This window comes from Nanorana parkeri, unplaced genomic scaffold, assembly GCF_000935625.1.
Source record: "Nanorana parkeri isolate BGI_ZX_2015 unplaced genomic scaffold, ASM93562v1 scaffold948, whole genome shotgun sequence".
NCBI classification, from domain to species: domain Eukaryota; kingdom Metazoa; phylum Chordata; class Amphibia; order Anura; family Dicroglossidae; genus Nanorana; species Nanorana parkeri.
The window spans coordinates 547,175-568,734 of record NW_017307216.1 but is presented as its reverse complement, the minus strand read 5'-3'; the positions used below and the strand labels follow the sequence as shown (position 1 = coordinate 568,734).

Genomic DNA, 21,560 nt, shown 5'->3' with positions numbered 1-21,560 from the left:
TTGAAGCAGCCAGGTTGGAAATTGTTGGCAGAACACTCCAGCCAATCATTGAGCCAATCACTGCTCAGGTATTCTATATAGCCTGGTGGGGGGATTCCCCCTTCCACGCTGTTTAAAGTTTGTGTAACCTCTGTTCAAAAAATTATGAAGTGTATGTGCAGCTTAACACGGGTTTTAATATCAATTTGGGTTTTAGGACAGTTGTGAGAGTAAAATAGGTCGAGGGGCCACTCAAAAGCCAAATCATTTTGGGAACCCTATTCTAGTGTCCTGGCCCAATAAAAACACAATTTTAATCAGAAGACAATATTGTTTTAGAAACATTGCTGCCTCCCTTCCAGCTACCAGTCTACGCAAGCAGCAACATTTCATTTTCTAACTTTACACAATAGCACTTTAAAATATTTTTGAAAAAGGTGGGTTAAAATTGGGAGAATCCCCTAAAAAAATATATATTCTTTTGCACCAATTTATGTAAGAACCTACATTTTGCAATTTCCCTTCCAGTTACATTACCCCAAGTTGCTATTCCTATGTATGTGAAAAAAACACTGCTTAATCAGCTGTATTAAGAACAGAGTGCTTTTTGGGGTGCAAGCAATGGCAGTGCATGGAGTACATGACCCAGTACAATCCCCCCTCCCCCCTCCCAACGTGAAGTGGTTTGACGAACAATGGTCACAGCTCTCTGGTTGGAGCGCAGTCCTTTGGCGCCTCCACCCTCCCTCCACAATCACACGGCACAGTGCGAGAGTTTGCTCAGTCTTAGGCTTTGCTTTGAGTCTATTCTCAATCCAGTGGGTGTGAGAAGTCCAGAGGCACAGGTTGAATTGTAAGAAGAGAAGGGGAGAGGCAGATACTTGTCCATGTGATATGCAGCTATCTCCACTCTGGCTTATCCCGACTCTTGCAGAGACTAGTCCAGACCAGGTTACAGCACAGTGATGCTTTGCTGTTGAGGTCGAGTGCAGAATAAAAGGTAAAGCAAGGGAGGACAGAATCATCCATTATGAGCCCAGAGGAACTTGGTGGGAAGTGAGGGAGGGATGAAGTGAGTGCGCTGGTGAGTCTCCATTGCCTTATTCCCACAGCCTGCTGGAAGGTCAGGGCGAGTGTGTAGAGGGACTGCTGTGGGTGGAGCTGGGGGACAGACTTGGGCTACAGCTTCCTGTGGGGACAGGGGTAGGAGGCAGTAGTTTAGGAGATCCAGCTGCTAAGGTGTCCAGGCCCTCGGAATTCTCCAGCATCTCCTGGATGAGAGGAGGCATGGATCCAGGGATCTCCATCTTCAGAGTAATCACACGTTCAGCGCCTGCAGAGTGAACACAACAGACTCGGGTCAGCCAATAATTTCATATCCACTGTCCAGTTTATAACTTGTGAGAAGTCTACAGAAACTGTATAAAGATGGTCACATACATTACCATTCAACAATTTTCTTAGCTTAGTATACCAATGCAAGATCTCTACCCTCTCAATGCCCCCACACAGCATAAAGGTTTTACCAGACCTTTAAAGCAATCACTTGAAAACAAATACATTTCACTACCCTCTTCAAAAGATTGTTCAATGGTTCAGTAATCAATGTGCAAAAACATCTTCGTATGCAGTAGACTCTAATGTCACGTCTTATAACCTAAGAGTTTGACATTTCCCCATACATCCAATCCTTTCTTGAATCGGGGCCTTACTGTAATGTATAAAATAGGCCCAAATATGCTACACTAAGCATGAGATGCGGTTAGATTAAAGGACTAGTCCTTTCCAAATTGACATTTTAGTTATATTTGTTGCATATTCAAACATTGAGGTCTGCTTAATCCTGACTCTGCTCCTGTCTATGTGAGACTTTTGGGTGTACCTGCCCACATTTAACTGTTTGGGATCCCCTGTAATGGGAATAACAGGAGTGAAGATCCCTAAACTCGGGTGCAGAGTTCTTGCCAACAGAAAAATCACTCTCTCATCACTTCTCAAAAGAGTGAAATAGGAGTTTTGGGTCAGCTGAAGCTCAGGCATTTGAAAGTTAAAGAACAAGGGGCAGGGCTTGCAGCCAGGAAAAGGTAATGCCAATGGGCTCCACAGAATATGATTGTTGAATGACAAGGGGCAGGGATTGATTTAAAGAGAAACACACAAGGTATCTGAATGCCAACAAGTTTGTTAACAGTGGAGCCTTTTAAGTCTGCTCAGGTTAACTTTAGGAGATACCGGTAGTAAAAGGCTAAGTATGGAGTTTCAGTAAGGTGACATACTTAAAACCAGAAAAACCTTTGTACACAGTGTATACAAAATATTAAAAACATAAGAGTTACGGCTAAACTCACTATTCTGTATTCCCTCTATACCGATCTTTTAAACAAAAACGCTAAAAGGAGATGGTTAACATCTGCAACTTCCTATTTTTTTTAAAGTTGTAATTCAATGCTGTGCAGACGGATTTGAAATCAACTTGTGTATGGTTAGAGACAATTAAAGCAAAACTCAAAATAATTAAGTTGTTTGGCCAAACCACAAGAAGGATTCTCATAGGAATTATTTTAGGCTATGGACAACGGAAACCCAACAAGGGAATGTTTCCACAACTATGGAGGAAACAAATCTGTCCTAAATATGAAGCATGTACCACAAATATTTGCAGTCTTATTTCCGGGATCAGAGAGCATATTTTAAAGATATGGCTGGGGGAAAAAAAAGAACTGCGAGAGAACATGGAGCCGACTTCCCGGCCAATCAGGAAGCCAGGCGGCGGGTAATGATCTGCCTACCGGCTTCCTGATTGGCCAGGAAGACGACTCCATGCTGTTTGGTCGGGAAGCCCGCTTCCCGGCCAATCAGGAAGCCAGGCGGCGGGTAATGATCTGCCTACCGGCTTCCTGATTGGCCAGGAAGACGACTCCATGCTGTTTGGTCGGGAAGCCCGCTTCCCGGCCAATCAGCACTGGGCCGGCCAAACAGCTGGCTTCCCAGGCAATCAAGAAGCCGGGAGGCTTGTTATTAACCGCCGTCCGGCTTCTTGATTGCCCGAGAAGCTGGCTCCATTCTAGCGTAAGTATCGGTACTCTATATCGGCGAGTACCGAAATATAAATATCGGTACTCGTGCTCAATACCGAAAAACCCGCATCGGTGCATCCCTAGTTACTTGTATGCTTCAATCTTAGAACTCCTCTCTGAACTGAAATGCTGTACTGCACTGTGCTAGATGCTACATCCGGTGTGCAGCAGATTTATGGCTGGGTACACTGGGATTTGATTGGATGGTTCTATGACCATTGTATAAATGGCTTTGCACTGGAGAATGAATGCAGAGCTCAGGACTTAACTTTGCAATTTCTGAGGATTACCGGAAAGGTGAGGATCTGTATAACAAACCTTAGGATTGCACAACAAAACACTGGACCAAAAGGGAATGAAAGAGTCCAGGATCATTTTGAATTGTTGGTCACACAAAACAGCCAATGCGTTTCGGGGGCAAGACCATTCCCCCTTATAAGAGCTCAACAACCTGGAAAAACTCATGGAGACATTAAATATGAGATTTGTGCGGTTACGATTTTCTCGGAGTCCATCCACGTTTACCCTGATGAAGGGGAAGTAGTTTTGACCTATTCGCAAACAATTAAAATATTGGACTCTTTTGGTCTGGAGTTCCTTTCTGTAATTCTACGGTTTGAGCGGTTGTAAGGAATCCATTGAGAAAAGCCTTGCTGTGTGGGAGCCGCCTCAGGGCTAGTGAGCTTGTTTTAAGTTTTTCCCTCATCTCACTGCATGTACCATTTTAAATATTCCCAGCACCTCTTTAAATGTGTTGTTCAGGATCTGTATAAGGTAGAGGCAGCCAATCAATGACCATGTCTTACATCAATTCTGCCCAAAGCTGCAGCTAAGACCAGGAAAGAGCCAGAATTCATCAGGCTATTGGCGCCCAGAGGGAGATTATTTTTGTTATTGTCATGTTTTTAATAGGTTTTCTCTGAATCATTGTTTAACTATTTTTAAGGGAGATGCAATCCGGAGCCTCTACTGCCCTCCCAGGCTCTGGCATTTGACAGTTGAATGGCAAATGACAGGGGCAGGAGTCAGGACAGGGTAAAGCCAAAGGGGCTCAACAGGAATTGATTTAGGGGCCATTCACACCAGAAAGCCGCATTGAACGCTCGGGTGCGTGTGTGGGCTGACAGGAAACAGTGCCGATACACCAATCCCGGTGACATTTTATTAAGCTCCATTGGCACAGCGCAGTGTGATGCAATGCGGTTGTACCACATCGCACCACACTGTGATGTATGCAATCATTTTTTTTCAGCTTGGTGGTGTGAACTGGGCAGATTCCAACCAGGGCAATTTGTGTTGTCTGTGCATGCATTGGGACTGCCCTGGAAAAGGCTACCAAAATAGGGCAGTCCCTAGGTTCATAGCCGCATGAGGTGATGCCGTTCTGGGGGTGGGGGGTAGCGGGTGATGGGGGGGTTGCTGTCAGGGAATGGTCACTGAGGGGGAAAGTCGCATGCATGGCTGAGTTGTCATTTGATTGATCAAGGGCAGTGGCGGACCCCGGACCACTCTGTCACTGGCTCTGTTGGACATCCCTCCCAGCTTACTGATGTCACTAGTTCCCAGTAGCAAGGCGGGATGCAAGCCAGAGTGTCCCCCTCAGCTCCTGGAAACGTCAGAGAGCTGGGTGGGAAGCCACACAGTACAGAGCATTACAAGTTGCTCAGAACAATTAGCAATCTGGGATGCTGTGGCCACCCCTCTCCCACCCCTTCACCACCCGGCCGTTCCCGAATGAGATTCCGCCTGAGGCAACCATCTCAGAATACATAATTATAGGGATGGCTCTGGCCCGAACACATCTAGGGTGGACCCTCCTTTATTGAGAGACACCCAGGTTTCTACATGGAAGAACTTTTGTTAACTGAGGAGCCTTTTAAGTCTGGTTAGGTTTACTTTAAGGTTAAATATGGAGTTTTAGTTATGCTGATAGAGAAACCCCTAGCAAGAACTGGAAAGGCATTTGTACACAGTATACCCCATATTTAAAATAAAGGGCTTACCCTTGGCACTGATGCTCCGCAAGTCTGTGATCTTCATCAGCATTTTGGGGAACATGTGCGGTTTTTTGGGTCGTCTCCTCCTGACGTAGATCTTAAGCGCTTCCAGTAGAGGCTCCTGTAACTTGTCCACCTTGTCTGGCTGTTCCAGGTCCTGCCGATCTGGTGGGAGATACTCTGTACCGTTATAATATGCTCTTACACTCCTAGATTCTCAATCCCACTGTAGCTGATAATGGATGTACATCACATGACATGCACAATTTTTTTTATTTCTCATGTAGGGCTGACCACCATGTGGCGCTGGAGGTTCATTTGGCACTGACAATTCATGGAGTAGTAAAGTATTAGAATACACTGCAAGGTTTTTGTTTCAAGTTCTATGCCAAAATGTTGTTTGTTTTTTTTAAATTAAAAATTAACCCTTTAAAGACCAGGTACCATTAAGGTTAGACACCCAGACCACATATTGCAGTCTATAACTATAACTTTATCACTGAGCTGTCAATTTGATGAGGGGGTCTCAAAGGTGGGACGCACATGGGCGCCCATACCTAGTTCGCGGTTGTAATGTTAATAAGCAACCTTAAGCAATATTTTGTTCCATTTAACTGTGCTTTTCATCAACAGCTTCCAGAACTGACACAAAATATATGAAGTGCATGGGCAGCATTAGGAAACTTTTTTTTTGTAGTGGTGGCCAGGAGAAGTGGACAGAGCTGTCAGCGGGGAGGAGGGCAGCGGGCTGTCAACAGGGGAAGGGATGGGGGGACTGGATGCTGTTAGTTGCCCATGTTGCCGCCAAACACCAGCCGCCCCCTCAATAAGATGCCGCTTGAGGCTACCTCCTCAGGCTGCCTCATTATGAGGACGTCCCTGGAGGCACCTACTTGTAATTAGTTCTCAAACTAGAGCAAGTATACGTTCGGGTAACCAGAAGGAGTAGTATTACCTAAATCTTGGTGTTCTTTGTGTATTTCTTTCAGATATGTGCAGCATTCCAGCTTAACAATTCCTGGCCTCGGTGCAGGAGCTTTCTGTAATATAGACCAGTCACTGTTGCCCTCTCTCCTTGTGCAGGGTGACTGGTCCTGTCTCCGCCCCCTCCTGTAGTTTTATGCTGCCAGCCTGTAGTGGATGCAGCCTGATGGGCCCCTCCCACAGCTCTACCTTCTGTACTGGCTATGTACAAGTGCAGTGCAGTGATGACGTTACCGCTACTTTAACAATATCTGAGTTTACAAAGGCCTTTTAATACACACAAAGTGGATTTATATCCTCCTTGTCTATTAAGGAATAGATCTGAATGAAAATTTTTGTGCCCGGAGTTTAGCTTTAGGCATAGGAGTATCTTTTATTCTTTTTTCTGGGTAGACCCTTTTCAATAATCTTTCAATCCGTGAAACAGAGCGACGTCATAAGATTAATTCTAAAGGGCAAAACCCAATTACAGCACAAAATAAAAACCTTTCTAAAACATTCATCAATTTGTCAAATTTTACAATTTTTAAGGCAGCATCCTTGTTAATAGGGTCGTTGTGCCCCAGACAGGCAGGAATAACTCAGCAGCTGCTGACCGCATGGAACATAAAGGGACATTATGCAATTAAAGGACACGGCAGACAATGCTTGCTTTGTAAACCTACAATAATTACCTAAAATTAATTACGGGAAGAACTGTGGAAATGTTTTTACTTTTGCCCTTTGCACTTAATCTAACGATGGCTATCGGGAGCAAAAGCTTTGGGGTTGAAATACCAAATAGTCTAGATCACACCGATATAGTCACTGTGAGTCGAGTCCGTCCTCGCCTGTCCATTTTCTTCAAGTACTCAAGACTATGTAATATCAAGAGGGCCCATTGACATGATTGGTGAGCACCACCAATGTCTTTAAAAATAAATGTTTCCAAACTTGCATATAGAGGGCAGGTACCGTATAGACTATTTTTTTATTTTGAAAAATGTCCTGGTATTCTTTTTGAAACACACCAGAAGTTTCTCACATGTGAACCCCATGGGTCTGGTATGCCCATGCCTCTCTTTCCACCGGAGAGATTCACTTCTTTGTAGCTCTCTTCCACCCACTGGGAACCAACCATGGGATGTGTTCCCCAACAATCTCTCTCCCTTTCCCCTCCGAGTAGCAGCTCGCGGTATACTGCAGCGTCTCAGTATAACGCGAGCTACAGCTCGCGGTATACTGAGCTTAGGGTGACGGGAGGACGCTAGTTTGTGTCCTCCCGTTACCCTAAGGAGAACTATGGGGAAAAGCCTTAACCCCATAGTTCTCCTTTAGCACGTCAAAAAATGTCAAGCTATAGGAAAGACCTTCACCCTATTTAATGACCACCTTTGTTACGAATCAGAATCACTGCCACAAAACATCAGAAGATGCTATATCCTTACCTCCAGAGATGAGGCAAATGGCGCTCAGGAGACCAGTCTCTGCGTCGTCCATTTCTAGCGGTAGCAGCTGATTGGCGAAGGCAAAGACTAGATCCGTGAGGGGCCCAAACCCAGCGTTGTGCATCTGCGTCCTATTAAGTGTGAGACCATCTGAGAAAGTCATGGTGTCCTGGTCAGGGGTATACCGTATGCAAATTCGTAGGATCTGTGGCAAAACGAGAAACGGGTATTTAGCAGAAGACAATAAGAAGTTTCTAAAGAGAAGTGCAAAAAAAAAACCCCAATTAAAATAAAAACGTGTTACAGCTTTACATGTGCAAATAGACTGGAATACGGTGCACAAAATGCACATAAAAGGCAACAACAGATGACACTAAGAGGGCTATTTATGAACACAATTGCATAGCTTATTCGTCCAGCGAACTGCAGGTACATTCGTTGTGTGAGAGAGTTAACCAGCTGTTGTGAGGCTGAGGGAAAATGTATGCAGGGGCCGGATTCCCGGCAAGGCCACCGAGGCCCGGCCTCGGGGCGGCACTGAGCAGAGGGGTAGCACACCCGACGCCCGGAACATGGAGTTTCGGGCACCGGGCGGTAATTTGTTTTCTACATTTAGCTCTGCTTTGCACAAGCAGAGCTAAATGTAGAATAGGAGAAATCACCTGTTTCTTTACGAGTACTCTCGGGGATGTCGCCGAGATCACTTGTAATTAGACTGCCGGTCCGTAAGCTCCTGTGTAATAGCAATAAAGTTCCTCAGTGTATGGCAAGATTTAGGCTAGCCACAGATATCAGATGGTGGCAAGAAGATCTGAGCAGCAAAAGATCGCTTGATAAACTTAAACTTTTAGAATCATTTCAGGTGAATGTACACTAGAGCTGGGTACCCACGTCTACAATTAACTTTATCTGGTGAAAACAACAAAAATCATCAAGAAAAGTCCATTGCTTAAGAGGATTGGTTGTTCAGGAAGTGTGTTCAAAAGCTGCAGTGGATCCACAGACATAAGAGTTGGCTTCTAACCATTAAATGCTTGACAAGGGATCTACCGGGAATCTAAGTAGGGGGAGACATGCAAAGGACCGGCAGGGTCCACTGCTATCTCTGTAAGAGAGCTCAAAGCCAATCCGACAACCCTAATTGATGAGAACAGAAGAAGAATACAGACCCAATGAAGAAAAAGAAACAATTTGTTTACTGCAATGTAAACAGAAAACTCATGAATGGAAGTTACATGGTAATAAATAAAGAGGTGCTTTCACTACAGCTATGATATAATGATAACCATCGTTCAAACAGCCCCTCCTTCCCTGTTGTCCACACACTGCACTGAGCTACAGAATAAGACATTTAGAAGGAAAGCATGTGAATCACTCTGCAGCTGCCGGTTGTCAACACCATTGACGTCTGCTTATCATGCCCTTAAGGGGCCGAAGATCAAAGAGTACGAACAGCACTATGGCAGACAGAAACATATCTGCTGGCCGCTCCTGCCTGGAGATGACCATTTGTTTTTTCACTACAAGGAGTGCAGGCTTCCTCCGCCAGCTGATATGCTGTGCAAAGGCAAGCGCTTGTTTAAATAAAATCACACATATTGTGCAGTAAAATTAGAGAGGAAGACACAAGTTCCTCTGTGTGCAGACACTTCCACATGGCTATAAGACAATGTACAGTCTACTTTAAAGTTTTCTTTGAAACATACTGTAACTAATGAGCACATGGCTGGACATATCCCACGAGTCGGGTAACCAATGCGTCTTACAAATTACAGCTGGATGCATCCGATTATCCAGATACACACAATCAGGCACTCTTTATATGATCAGCTTTAAAACCAGTATAACCATTTTTATATCCTGACAGCCTGAAATAAAATAAAAAAAGTTGCATTTGTATGTGGGGTATGAAAATCTGGACTCACCAGGATGTCCAGGCAGGCGGCTTTAAGGAGGGTGATTTGATCTGCGATGGTGAGAGTGGTGAATCCCGGCAACTGTTTGGCAAACTCCACTGTTTTGATGATACATTTGGTGGAGAGTTCACTGAACTTGTCCCAAAGGTCGATGTCCAGCGAAACTCGCTCCTCCGAACTGAAATTCTAGAAAAACAAAAACATAACAGGATAGGTAGGATTTATCTATATCAAATGGGATTGAAACATCCTTTTTGCCCGGTGCCTTCCTCTTTTACTTCAAGGTCTTCCCCATCCTACTATCTGCCCTGCACCCCAATTATGCCTGTGCCCGTTCACATTGCACTACACCTGTATCTTCATAATTCCAAATGATGCAGTCACCACTACACACTCTTCAAACCCCTGGTGCTTTGTATGTTACCTCAACTCTGAGACCTATTTTGTGCTCCTCGTTCTTTGTTCTTTTCTGTGCCTTCCATTCTTAACAATGCTAACCTGTCTGCAGTATGTTGTCTATGAACACTGTTCTTGGACTACCATAGAGGAGAAGGGCTCCCAAACAGATTTTAAATGTCATAAAAATGCCTGCGTCTTGCATATGCTAAGTCCTGCCGCTTCCACTAAGTCCACCCCTTGTCAAAAGCCTGTGTTTTCTGGTGCAAACATCTGTATCATGACTCCACACATTAGGAGGAAGGGAATGATCTGGCCTAGGATAGAGCATTTGCTGTTCACACACTTTTCTCCAAGACACAATCATCTCCCTTCTCTGCATCTTCTCTCTCTGCTGCACTGTCCCCTACCACTCTCGCTCTACTCCTACCCATCCAACCACATCCATCTCTTTGCGCCCCCCCAAACCTTGCTTACACATTTTACCAATCTCGTATGACCAGATCACACTCATTCTCCTCCATCTCCTGATGATCACATTCCACTCCTTTCTATACCTCCAGTCCATGGTCATTATGCCTTCACATTTTTACTTCCTTCTGAATTTTTTTGTTACCATATCCAGTCTTTTTCTGGCACTATTTAGATAATTTCATCTGGCTGCATTGCAATGACAGTAACCATAGCACCAGATCTTAGTGCGTATATCTAGGGTTAGGCAAGGTTAGACCTAAGCAGTCTCATGTCTATCTACTAATCCTATCAGCTCCTGATGAGTAATAATCTAGTCAACAAGAAAGTTCATTTCAAATTGCAAACAGCTTTTATCCTCACATGGATATAAACTGAACACAGAATACTGAACATGATCCCCCCACCCACACCCTGCGTTCAAGTTTCCTGCATGACTCAATAGTTCACACCAGTGTGGCTAAAAGAACAACTTCATGGTTTGGTTGGCCACACTCAGCCAATCTCTGCTGAATCTGGGCATGACCAAGAAATGCTTTTCTAGAAAGGATAGCAGAGCTAAGCTCTTTGGAAGCCACAGTGTTACAGTAGAAGCCTTGAAGAAATATAAAAAGAAAGCCAGCAATTTGGCCTACTAAGGTGTGGTCAAGGAAAATACAAGGTATGGAAAGACTGAATTATAAAGAACACCAGTCATTAGAATATGATCCTCTATCCTTCCAAACCAGGGGTAGCCAAACTCCGGTCCTCCAGTTATGGTGGAACTTCAAATCCCATGAGGCATTGCAAGATTCTCACAGCCACAGACATGACTCCCGGACAGATATGCATCATGGGATTTCTAGTTTCACCACAGCTGGAGGGCCGGAGTTTGGCTACCCCTATTCTAAATACTAGCAGAAGACACAAAATAACTGGAGAAGCCAAAGCTCCATCATCCCATGGCAGGTGGAGAGGTGAACTCTGCTGAAGGAGTATCTATTTATCTGAACTCTGATGTTCCACTGCAGCAAAAATCATGTGATCAAATGCCAAGGCATTTGGACATGTGATGATCCAGAATGGGATCCCAGAACAGGATTTTCTTCGATCCAATATATTTTGTGCTACTGTTTAGGGTGGGCAGAAGAGCTCTTTACATTAATACGCACGCCCCAGAACAAAACAAGGATTTGTGAATCATGCAGAGGAAATCTCCTGCAATAAGGAAGGTTTGTAAGAAACCATAGAAGGCCATGGGACGAGAACTTACTGTAGTGTATTTCCCTAGCTGGCAGAGTGAAGGGAAGGTTTCCTGGTGAGCTTTCCGCACTCTTTCAATTAGATTTTCAGTCTCTGGACTCAGCACATAGCTCTCGGTGACCTCAGGCTTTGGGGGTTCCTTCTTTTTCTTGTTGCGGTCATTCCGTACAGCTAAAGAGAGAGAATATGTTTCAGTTGAGGCATGCCTAGAACAAACAGCTGATCAATGACTGAAGAATGCCACAGTGGCATGCATAAGCAGAAGAGTCAGTTAATATCACCAGTTATCGCATGAGATTATCGGAACTGGATGTTATCTGCTATAAATAGACACTTTTGCAGAATGAGAACACAGCCCAACCCATCTGACAGCTCATGCCTCGAACAGCTTGGAGTCTTTCAGGGACGTTATGTCAGAACTTTTAACGACTTTACAACCACAATAGGTATTTCCATGCCCGAGACATTCTTCTGCAACATCTATAGGCTGAAAAGGCTGATGAGGTACAATACGTATGCATAGCTTGTAAGTGTATTGTACCTCTGTAAAAGGTTATTCTGTATTTTCTTCTTCATGATGCTGAACAGTGATTGCATTCTATTTCTCCTCTCCCTAACTGCTACTCTTCATCTGCTCAGCCTGACTGGAAGTAATGCACTCTGTAGCTGGTTCATCCCATAACTGCATCCGCTGTTCCACAAGGATGCTGAATTTTTTAACTGATATACAGAAAGCCACTAGAGGAACAATCCATATAAAATGTTATGAAAACATGAAACGCATCACTGTTATCGAGCAAGAGTCACATCAGAAATGACTTTGTAGTGAGTTGTATTGTAACATCTATCTAAGTACACAGACAGTGAACCCCTCTAAAGGTTTTATTTCAGTTTTTGGTAGCTATAGGCAGGAAAAATTACCTACGGCCTTCTTGATCTTTGTATGCGAGTGCTTACTATCTGTCTACCAGGGGCAGTCACGAGTCCTGATTTCCCTGTTGGATGTTTGTTTTACATGATAAGGAATGCAGGAAAACGGAAGACTTGATTTTGAGTTGCTAAATTCCAGAGACTTTGGTGACTAGATCTAGCCTCTGAAGTCCCCACGACAGATAACAAGCTTCAAGCACGCATCTTTAACTGAAATATTATCTGGTTGTATTGTCCATTAAACTTTTTCCTGAAATGAGGGAGAAGCTGTACTGTAAAAGGCGATGTAGTTGCATTCTGTGCTGAGTGTTCAGTATTATTTTGCATTTTCAACAACAATGAGTTAAGCATCAAAGGAAAAACTCCAGGGTAAATTTCTCAACCCTTGTAGTGGGCTACCCCTGCACTGCAAGGGTTAAAGGAGAGCTATGTAGAGAGTGAAATACCCTGATCCCCTAAATTAGAGCCTACGTCAGCTCCATAGATCGAAAACCGAGGCAATCGCATACCGCTGATTGCTCAGTTTCTGATCTTCTCCCTGCAGAGAGCAGTGACTTCCAGTCACCTCTCCTCGCAGGGATTCCCCCTCCCCTCTCTGTTCTTCCAGTGCTGGCTTGAGGGACGGATGGGGAGGGGGCGGGCACAGCTGGGTCTGCCTCTTGCCTGGGCAAGTTATGAATGCTGGAGAGAGTGGGTCACACAATGACAGCACTAGAGAAGAGAGGAGTACTGCAGCCAGAGCTGCTTTTTTATTCTTAAAGATTTTGGTCTACGAATTAAAAAAAATACCCATCTGGAGTTGCCTTTAGGTTGGATTTTCGAGACAGATTCAACCACTCCTCCTTTCCCCAAAATAGGTAGCCTAAGCTCACTGGACAGCACCCATTGATAAGCAAAATCTGACTTTCTGTCAAAAGTCAAGAACTAAGCCGTTCAGCTTTATATTTGTGGACTGGAGACATTTTGTTGTGGACTGTATAGTATGAAAAAGCAATGGGATCAGTGAAGGCATCAATCCATCCCCATGACAGCTTTCAGATCACAAAGGTAAAGGGTACAGTTTGACAGAGTCCTTTTCAACCGACACAGTAACAGCCAATTGCTTTATTGAATGTATCAAAACACAAGGAACGTCTCTTATTTGCTCCCCTTTGGTCTGTTAAATATACCATTGAAAGTGTTTGTTATATTTGTTTGAGAAGTGCAAAATAACCTGTTGATCTTGTCAGAAATTCAGAGTTGTCATGTGAACCATGCACTCAAAGAACCCTCCTAGTTCTTATCTTGGACTACAGAATGATTAGCATTTGTGTTGTGTAGATATGAGAGTTAGGAGTGATTGAGCAGTTTAGTAAAAGAAAATGAGCAGGGCTGACACCGTTTAGTCCCATGGTGATTGTTGTCAGCCCACAACAGGACTAAGAAGCTGCATTTCTGGCTGCATTTCTGGCAGGATCAACAGGTATGTTTCTGTACTTGCATGTTATTTAAATGGAAAACACATGAGGACATGTGCATGTACTGCAGAGATGTACTGCACAAGTTTTGTCTTTATATTGCCTTGGCATATAATTTTGTAGTGCAACAGGAGGGTATCTATGGCAGTCCCACACACATTGCTTGTGTGAATATGCGTGACTGATGATCTTCCTCAACAAATATGGCTTACCATGAAGTACAGATGACAACGCGTCAACACTTTTAATTATTTATTATACAATGTCTCCCTTGATTTAGAAGCAGAATACCATTGGCCTATATCGCACCGTGACCCACATTTACGCAAGTCTGCTTATGACGACTGATACCAGTGAAAGAAAAACTGTATGTGGCGAATGAGATAAACTGAAAAATGGAAGATAAGAAATTCTGTGGAACGAAAAAGATGAGTGTTTATCGGCTATGCATGTTATCTGTGGCTTTTCTTAAATAGCCAACAAATCTAGATTACCAACTACTAAGCTGCCTGCTGACGCTGCACTGGAGAGAAGTATCTGCATATTTTCCCAGGAAGCAGTACCTGAAAGTCTCTGTCTGTCCTCATTGTTCTAGAAAAGGCTGCATCAATAGCACTTTAAATCGCTCGCCAGAACAACCTGTACTGAGGAGTCTCAATAGGCAGATAGAGATCAGTCAGCTGGTGGGTGGTGTTTGTCAGCAAAAGCCTTGTCATGCTCTAAAAAACTCCGTGATAAAAGAGAGCTGCTTTGTAGAAGTCTATTACTCGGGAATTATTGTGAAGAGGCTTGATTTTAGATAAATGGAACTAAAAAGAGATAGTACTGGCCGTATTAAATAATGCAGCGTGCATTAAAAAGGAATATGTGATGAGTATGGAAGCCACAGCAACAGAACAGACTTCATCGCTTATTTGATCTAACGAATGATGACTGGAGTCTGATTGGTTACAAAAATTCAGGTCAATTTTTAGCACCCCTCGTCATCTAACCACTTCTCTTGTTTTATCTTTCTGCATCTCTAGGCGACTTCCCTAAGATAGGTTCTACCTCTACACAAGCTGCCGTTGAGCCTTAAAGCAGAACTCAGGGTCAAAAATGCATTAACTCTTGAAGTGGGGCTACCCCGCACTGCAAGGGTTAAATGCTCAATTTTTGCCTAGGGTCATAAATGTTATATTCACCTGATCCTCCCAGCTGGCTTGCTCGTAGACTGGTCCCTGGAGTCTCTCTCCCTCGCCGACGCAGTGGTCCAAGGTCCCTGAGTCGTCATGTTTTATACACAGTGTATAGGATGTGAGGACGTCGAAGGACATACCATCGCTTGCCAGCGACATCATTCGTCAAGTCTTTGATGGCATTATCAAATGTTCTGATGAGAGTTTTCATATAAATTTTTGAACAAATATATACTAGTGTATGGCCAGCTTAACAAACAGTCATATTTTATGCATTTTCCATAGGGATGCACCAATACCTTTATTGGTGCTGATACTGGGCATTTTTCGATAACAAAAACCGATGCTGGTGCTTTAATTTTTTCATTGAAGTGGCTGCCTTAGGTCCTGCGCTTGCTGGGGACCTTACAGCAGCCTTCTTGGGAACCACGTGGCGCCTGTTTACAGCGCTTCTGCCGCCCGCACATCTCCCCCCCTCCTGAGGACCTCCGCCCGAGACATCAGGCCGACAAGCCGAAGCAGAGCAGCAGTACAGAGTATATAGCAAATTCATATGCTGCTATTCTGCATTGCTGTATAATGTATTGCTGGGATTTGTAGTCCTCTATAGTCCGGTGCCATTCTGCATTACTGTATAAAGTATTGCTAAGATCTGTAGTCCTCTATAGCCGGTTCCATGCTGCATTGCTATATAATGTATTGCTAAGATTTGTAGTCCCTCTACAGCTTGAAGTCAACGGCAGAACTACAAATGTCCAGCGGTCACATCTGGCACTCCAGGCTCTTAAAATTATTAGTCTGTATTGTTTTAGAAAAACTGTCACATGACACAAAAACAAAAAAAAAGTATTGTAATTGGTATTGTTGAGTACTTGAGGAAAAGTATCGGTGTTTGTACTCGGTCTGGAAAAAATGGTATCGGTGCATCCCTATTACTGCCACATTAGATGCGGTCAGACAACCAGCACATGAGAGCACAGCTGCTGAGCAGAGCTGGGGCAGGGAGAGGGCCACCACATTGTTCTCTGCTGGGACATGGAGGAGAAAAATGACCTTATGACAGGGACATGCCTAATGGTTAAAAGGTCATTCCAGCTAAAGAGAAAACTGACCCTGTGACTGGGATGCATTATACCGGTTTATAAAGGTCAGTTTCACTAAGGAAGAAGCTGGTATTATGGTAGGAATGTGCTTAATAGGTTAGAGGAGCAACGTTCACATACAGAGCATTAGGCAATGGAAAGCTCTCTAATGGGACACAATGATATACTACATAACATTATTTAATTAGGTGAATACATTTTCCCTCCATAGCTGAACATTTGCATGGTTAATTAAAGAAAAGAATAAATCTGGCCCTGGAGGTGAACTAGCAAAACTCTTCAGGAGCACGATGCAAAAAGTGAAGCAAGACGTAGAGTCTGATCCTTATAAACAACATACACTCAAGTGCGTCACATAATAGATCAGCATTAAAGCCTGATATACAGATAGATGCATTATTGGAAACACATTTCCATTGTGCAATGACTAGTAAATAAAAGAGCACATCCTGAATCAGGGTTTAAAGCTGAAGTCCAGGCATAATCCTTTATGGACCAGCTTGGCTCAACGTATCTAAAATCTGGAGAGCCACTGGGGATGCTTCATGCAGTGATAACTGGTCTCTTCCAGCTGAGGAGCAGTGGCTTTCTCTCTGCCAACTGAGCACAGGGAGTCCGATGCTATGGAGGTACACAAGGTAGAGAGGAGAGCCAGATGAAGTCATAATCTCATGGGTGACTGAGGGATGGAAAAACCGCAGATGAAGTGCCTGTTTTTACTGCCCCTTGGTCACCCATGAGATCATGGGAAATCAGAGGTTTTAGTTGCACAAACTTTTGGCCAAAAATATGTAGAAGCCACACTGCCGCACCAAGGCACCTCTGCAAAGTGTGGTCCTAACTCTATGTATCCGAGTCTCCAAGTGTGAGCATATTAATGAAGTTGATAAATTACATGCAGGTGTACCTGGAGGTAGCCAACTCCTCCTGAAAGTTTGTGCAACTAAAACCTCTGATTTTAACGCATACTGTTGAGACCGCGGCAAACGGGACGGATCCCAACATTACCATCGAGATCCACCCAGCTTCGTGAGTGACAGCTGACTCTGCCTATCTAGAGGCACAGCCAGCTGTACCCGCCCCGTCCGTTCTGCCAGTCAGCGCTGGAGGATAGGAGGGGGAGGATCCCTGCAGGGAGCCGTGAGTGACAGTCGCGGCTTTCTGCAGGGAGATGATCGAGAAGTGAGCGAGCGACCGTATGTGTTCACTCACATCCCGATCTATTGAGCCGACCTGTGACAGTTTCATTGTCACACGTTGGCTTGAAAATCACTCACCTCATAGTTCTCCTGTAAAGGTAAGACATGGCAGGTAAATTCCTGGCTCCACCGTAGAAAAATACACTGAAAACCTATAAAATAAATACTCAAATATATAAAACAAAATCCGAACAAGGACAGAATCCCACTCACAATGGCCAAGGCAGGTGGGTGGTGCCAAGAAGTCCAGTGCAAAGATCTCCATGCCAAAGGTGGACACTCGTGACGTCTTGGCATCACTTCAGCAAAAAACATGAACCTTTCGGGGTTGACAAGGGGGCCACGGATCCCCAGTCTATGGAGGCCAACAATACCAGCTGGTAATTTTCTAATCTGTCCAGTTGCTTTCTCCCCTGAAACCTGTTGTATCGAAACGCCTGCAGCTGTCCCACAAACAGGAGTTTGTGCTCAAACCAACCAAATATGGCCAGATCACGACACCATCCTCTAATGTCTATCAGCGCTTCCAAGTTCCCAAGAGAGCTGAGAAGCTAATGAGCTATAAACCCGCTGGCATCTATTAAAAACTAAAATAACAGTTATGGATCAGTTGACTCTTAAAGCGCAACTAAAGCCAACGATTTAACGGTTCCTCAAAAAAAAGCTCAACTTAGGTATGTTTAATGCAATACTTGTTATTAAAGCTGAAATCAAACATAGCAATGTTGTTTTACACAGCGTTTTCATTCACATTCTGCCTACCAGCACATGTGCAGTATATGCTACATTCAAGGCATGCCTCTGGGGATAACTGTCACAGTTGCCAATGTTCTTATCAGCTCTCAACCGATCATTCAAGCACTCAACTTGCCGGTGTCCTAGCTGCTCATGTGTGCAGCACCATGGCTAAAGCTGGCCATATACTGGTCAAATCTCCAGTACGTGGCCTAGATCGCACCCTCCATTCGACAAGGAACGGCTCCCGAAGGAGCTGTTCCAAATACCCTGGCAGCTAAATTGCCTAGTAGGGGGAATTTAAGAGTTTTTCTCATTCCATCGCAGTGTATAACCAGTTTAGGTTGGCACCATCCTCAACAGGTAACAGAGTAGAAAGTTTAGTTCAGCTTTAAAAAATATTGCTAATTTTTTTGTTTAAATATGAATAAAATATCCCAATACTCAAAATTTAAAAACCAAAGACAGATCTATAGAGACAAGTCAATAAAATTAATATACGAGGCACTTACATTCTTTGGACATGCCAACCTCAAAGCATTTCTGTAACCGGCAGTACTGGCACCGGTTCCTCGTCACCTTGTTTATAATGCAGTTCTTGTCCCGGTGACATGTGTACACCATGTTTTTCTGTATGCTGCGCCGGAAGAAACCCTGCAGGGAAAGATGCCACAAGCAATGACCACAGGGTATCATTTACACAAGTTGCATTCATATCAGGCAGATGATAAAACCTATGCATGAGAAGTGAGGGCTTTCAGCCAGTGTACACTACGGGAGTATTGTTTGAATCCAGATGAATGGGAAAGTAAGCCCTATGCCGGCCAAATACATTCATGCACTTCATTTGAAATCAAAAGAGCAACTCAACTGATCAATGAAGCCTTCCATAATGTCTGTCATACATAAAGATTTCAATTGAAATAGACTTTCTCAGGTCTCTAAAGAAATAAAAACAGTTGACTGGAAGAGAAGTAGTAATATACTGACCTCTCCAGCAGCCCGTATGTCCCACCTTCCCTCCAGAACTAAAGCCTTCATTATTGTATTCAACATTTGACAATTGCAGGAGTGTTTGATGCCCATCATGGTTCCTTCCTACATCACTAGAAGACTCAACAGTGACGTTGGGGGTCAGAAGAAGGAGCCACGATGCACAGCAGGGGACATGGGCATTTGACACTCCCTTAAGTGTCAAAGACTAAAGACATTTGGAGGCGGCAGCAATGCTAAAACAAGAGTAGCAGCAAGAGAGCTCCTTACTAGAAGCAGACATTTTCAAGTCATAAGATAACTAAAGAACACAAATGGAATATATGGCAGATTATTAGTTCTTAGATGAGGTTGGCTGCACTTCTTTTTCAGACTAAGAACATTATCAGCAAGTAGAGAAAATGCCTGTTGATCTTCCCAGAAAGACAGTGTCCTTGTTCAAATCTTCCTTCTGTAAACTACTAATCATCCTGTCTCCCATGTAATGGAGCTTTACAACAGGCAGATACTGTATATTTAAGGTCCAGCCTTGGTAACAACAACCCCGCTGGGCGCCGGCTACAAGCTTTGGTCTGAGTACCTCCGATCCCCGCTGCTCTCCCCTGCCTGTGTCGGCAGAGGCAGCGCGGATCGGAGGGGACACACAGCCGATCCACGCAAGAGAACCTGTCAGGAGGCTAAGCAAGGCAGTGCGGGGAGGAGACAGCTGTCAGGAGGCTGAAAGGGGCGGTGTGGGAGGGGAATTTAGTTCCTGTGACAGGCAGAGCAGTCAGGATGGAGAGCAGAGCAAAGAAAATCAACGGTAAGTACTGATCACTGAGTGTTAATTCATAACTGGGGACATAGTAAGTATACTATGTCCTCAGTTATTTATAAACAGGAAGTGCTATACATAGTAAATATTTACTATCTGCTCACTTTATGAATGAACGGGAAGCAGCTCAGTGCAGAGGCTTCCTGTCCATTCATGACTGGGTTGATAGTAAATATTACCTATCTCCAGTCTGTGAATAAACAGGAAACCTCTGTACTGAGAGCTTCCTGTTCGTTGATTGCTGGGGCTGCAGAAAAAAAGAGATTGAGGACTCTGTGTGTGACCTCTTTTTTTATTTTAAAAGGGAAATATCAGGGGTCTGATTAGACCCCTGATATTTCCCCAACGCCCTAACAGTAAACTACAAAATAAATAAATGGAAACATTTTTTAAAAAGGTTGGAAAAAAAAAGTAATTTTAGGTCTCGGCCCGACAATTTTTTTTATTTGCTTTTGGTGCATCCCTATTAACAACTGTGGTTGCCTCCATAGATACAGTGCATGAGAAAGCGTAGTCACTGATAACAGGAAGCATGTTAATGGCAAAATTACCAAGTGAAAATAAAGTGAGAAACACCTCAAAAAAACAAAATTAATGCAGCAACCTCATCTAAGCACTGGTCTGCTGCAATGTAGCACTGGTCTGCTGCAATATATTTCATGTTAGTTTATTGGTATAGATATGCTTTAAAGAAGTCTCCCTACACATTTCCTTTGTTGCTTCTGTCCCCCAGGTGGCAAAGTGCATGTAGCACTTTGTCCCGTCTTCCTTGTCCCCTTTCTTCTCTTTAAACTAAATCAAGTTTTCTTCTTCCTTGACCAGAACAATTTTTTCAGTTTACGGGATATGATAGTTCCCCTGGCAACTTTATTTGCTTTGCTTTTAGCCTACAAGACTGCAATAAGCAAATCACATGATCTAAACAATCTCCTTTATTATAACATGGGGAAAGCAGCCAGTATAGGGACAGAGATCCACTTTTATACATACAGCTTATAAATACTGCTGGGCACCTGCTTTCTACAGACAGTACTCTTCTGTTCTATCCACATGCAGCTACGAGAGACTTACCTTACAGCCTTCACAGGCACTGACCCCATAGTGGTAACCAGAGCTCTTGTCCTGACATACAAAACAGGGTTTATAGATCCTGGGGAGGGGAGGTGGTGAAGGGGGGCTGGGGACAATCTCCTCCGAACTGGTGCTCTGAGTCTCGATTGCTGAAAGAAAGAGAAATAAGAGTAAGCTGAATATGTAAAATACTCTAAATGTCGTCATACAATTACACAGCTGCAATCTATAAAGTGGAACAAACTGCAAAATAAGGAGATAATATACAAATAACCAAAACGAAATAAAACGGAACAAAATAAAATTATTATAAAAAAAAAAAAAAGGATAGCAGTGATAAACTCCGGCAAAACTATATTTCCATTTGTTCTGCGCAAATTAACCAGCTGTTGTGAAAATGGGGCAAAAAAATGGGGAGTAGTGAATCGGGAAATACAACATTATGGCCACTAGATGGCGCTGAGGATCATAGGAAATACATCCAAGCAACAAGAGATACAATGCAACAATTGTTAACAAAGCATTTGGCTCACTTTACTAAGCTATAATGCGTGTCTTATCAGCTAAAATTAGCATCATTTTTACCCCCCC

General features: G+C 43.7%; 1 protein-coding gene across 3 annotated transcripts in view; it reads right to left on the bottom strand.

Annotated features, from left to right (window-relative positions):
• Positions 1-583: 583 nt before the first annotated feature.
• Positions 584-21,560, bottom strand: part of RARA (retinoic acid receptor alpha) — a 102,321-nt gene continuing 81,344 nt past the window's right edge. For 2 of the 3 annotated variants that reach the window (XM_018566427.1, XM_018566428.1), the window contains exons 2-8: positions 20,970-21,118; positions 18,604-18,745; positions 11,500-11,660; positions 9,390-9,566; positions 7,465-7,669; positions 5,060-5,218; positions 584-1,312 (exon numbers count right to left, since the gene is read on the bottom strand). In XM_018566427.1, the coding sequence (XP_018421929.1) occupies positions 1,104-1,312; positions 5,060-5,218; positions 7,465-7,669; positions 9,390-9,566; positions 11,500-11,660; positions 18,604-18,745; positions 20,970-21,118 (1,202 nt within the window). In that variant the 3' untranslated portion in view covers positions 584-1,103. The remainder of the gene's footprint in view (positions 1,313-5,059; positions 5,219-7,464; positions 7,670-9,389; positions 9,567-11,499; positions 11,661-18,603; positions 18,746-20,969; positions 21,119-21,560) is intronic. The other variant, XM_018566429.1, reaches the window with a different exon arrangement.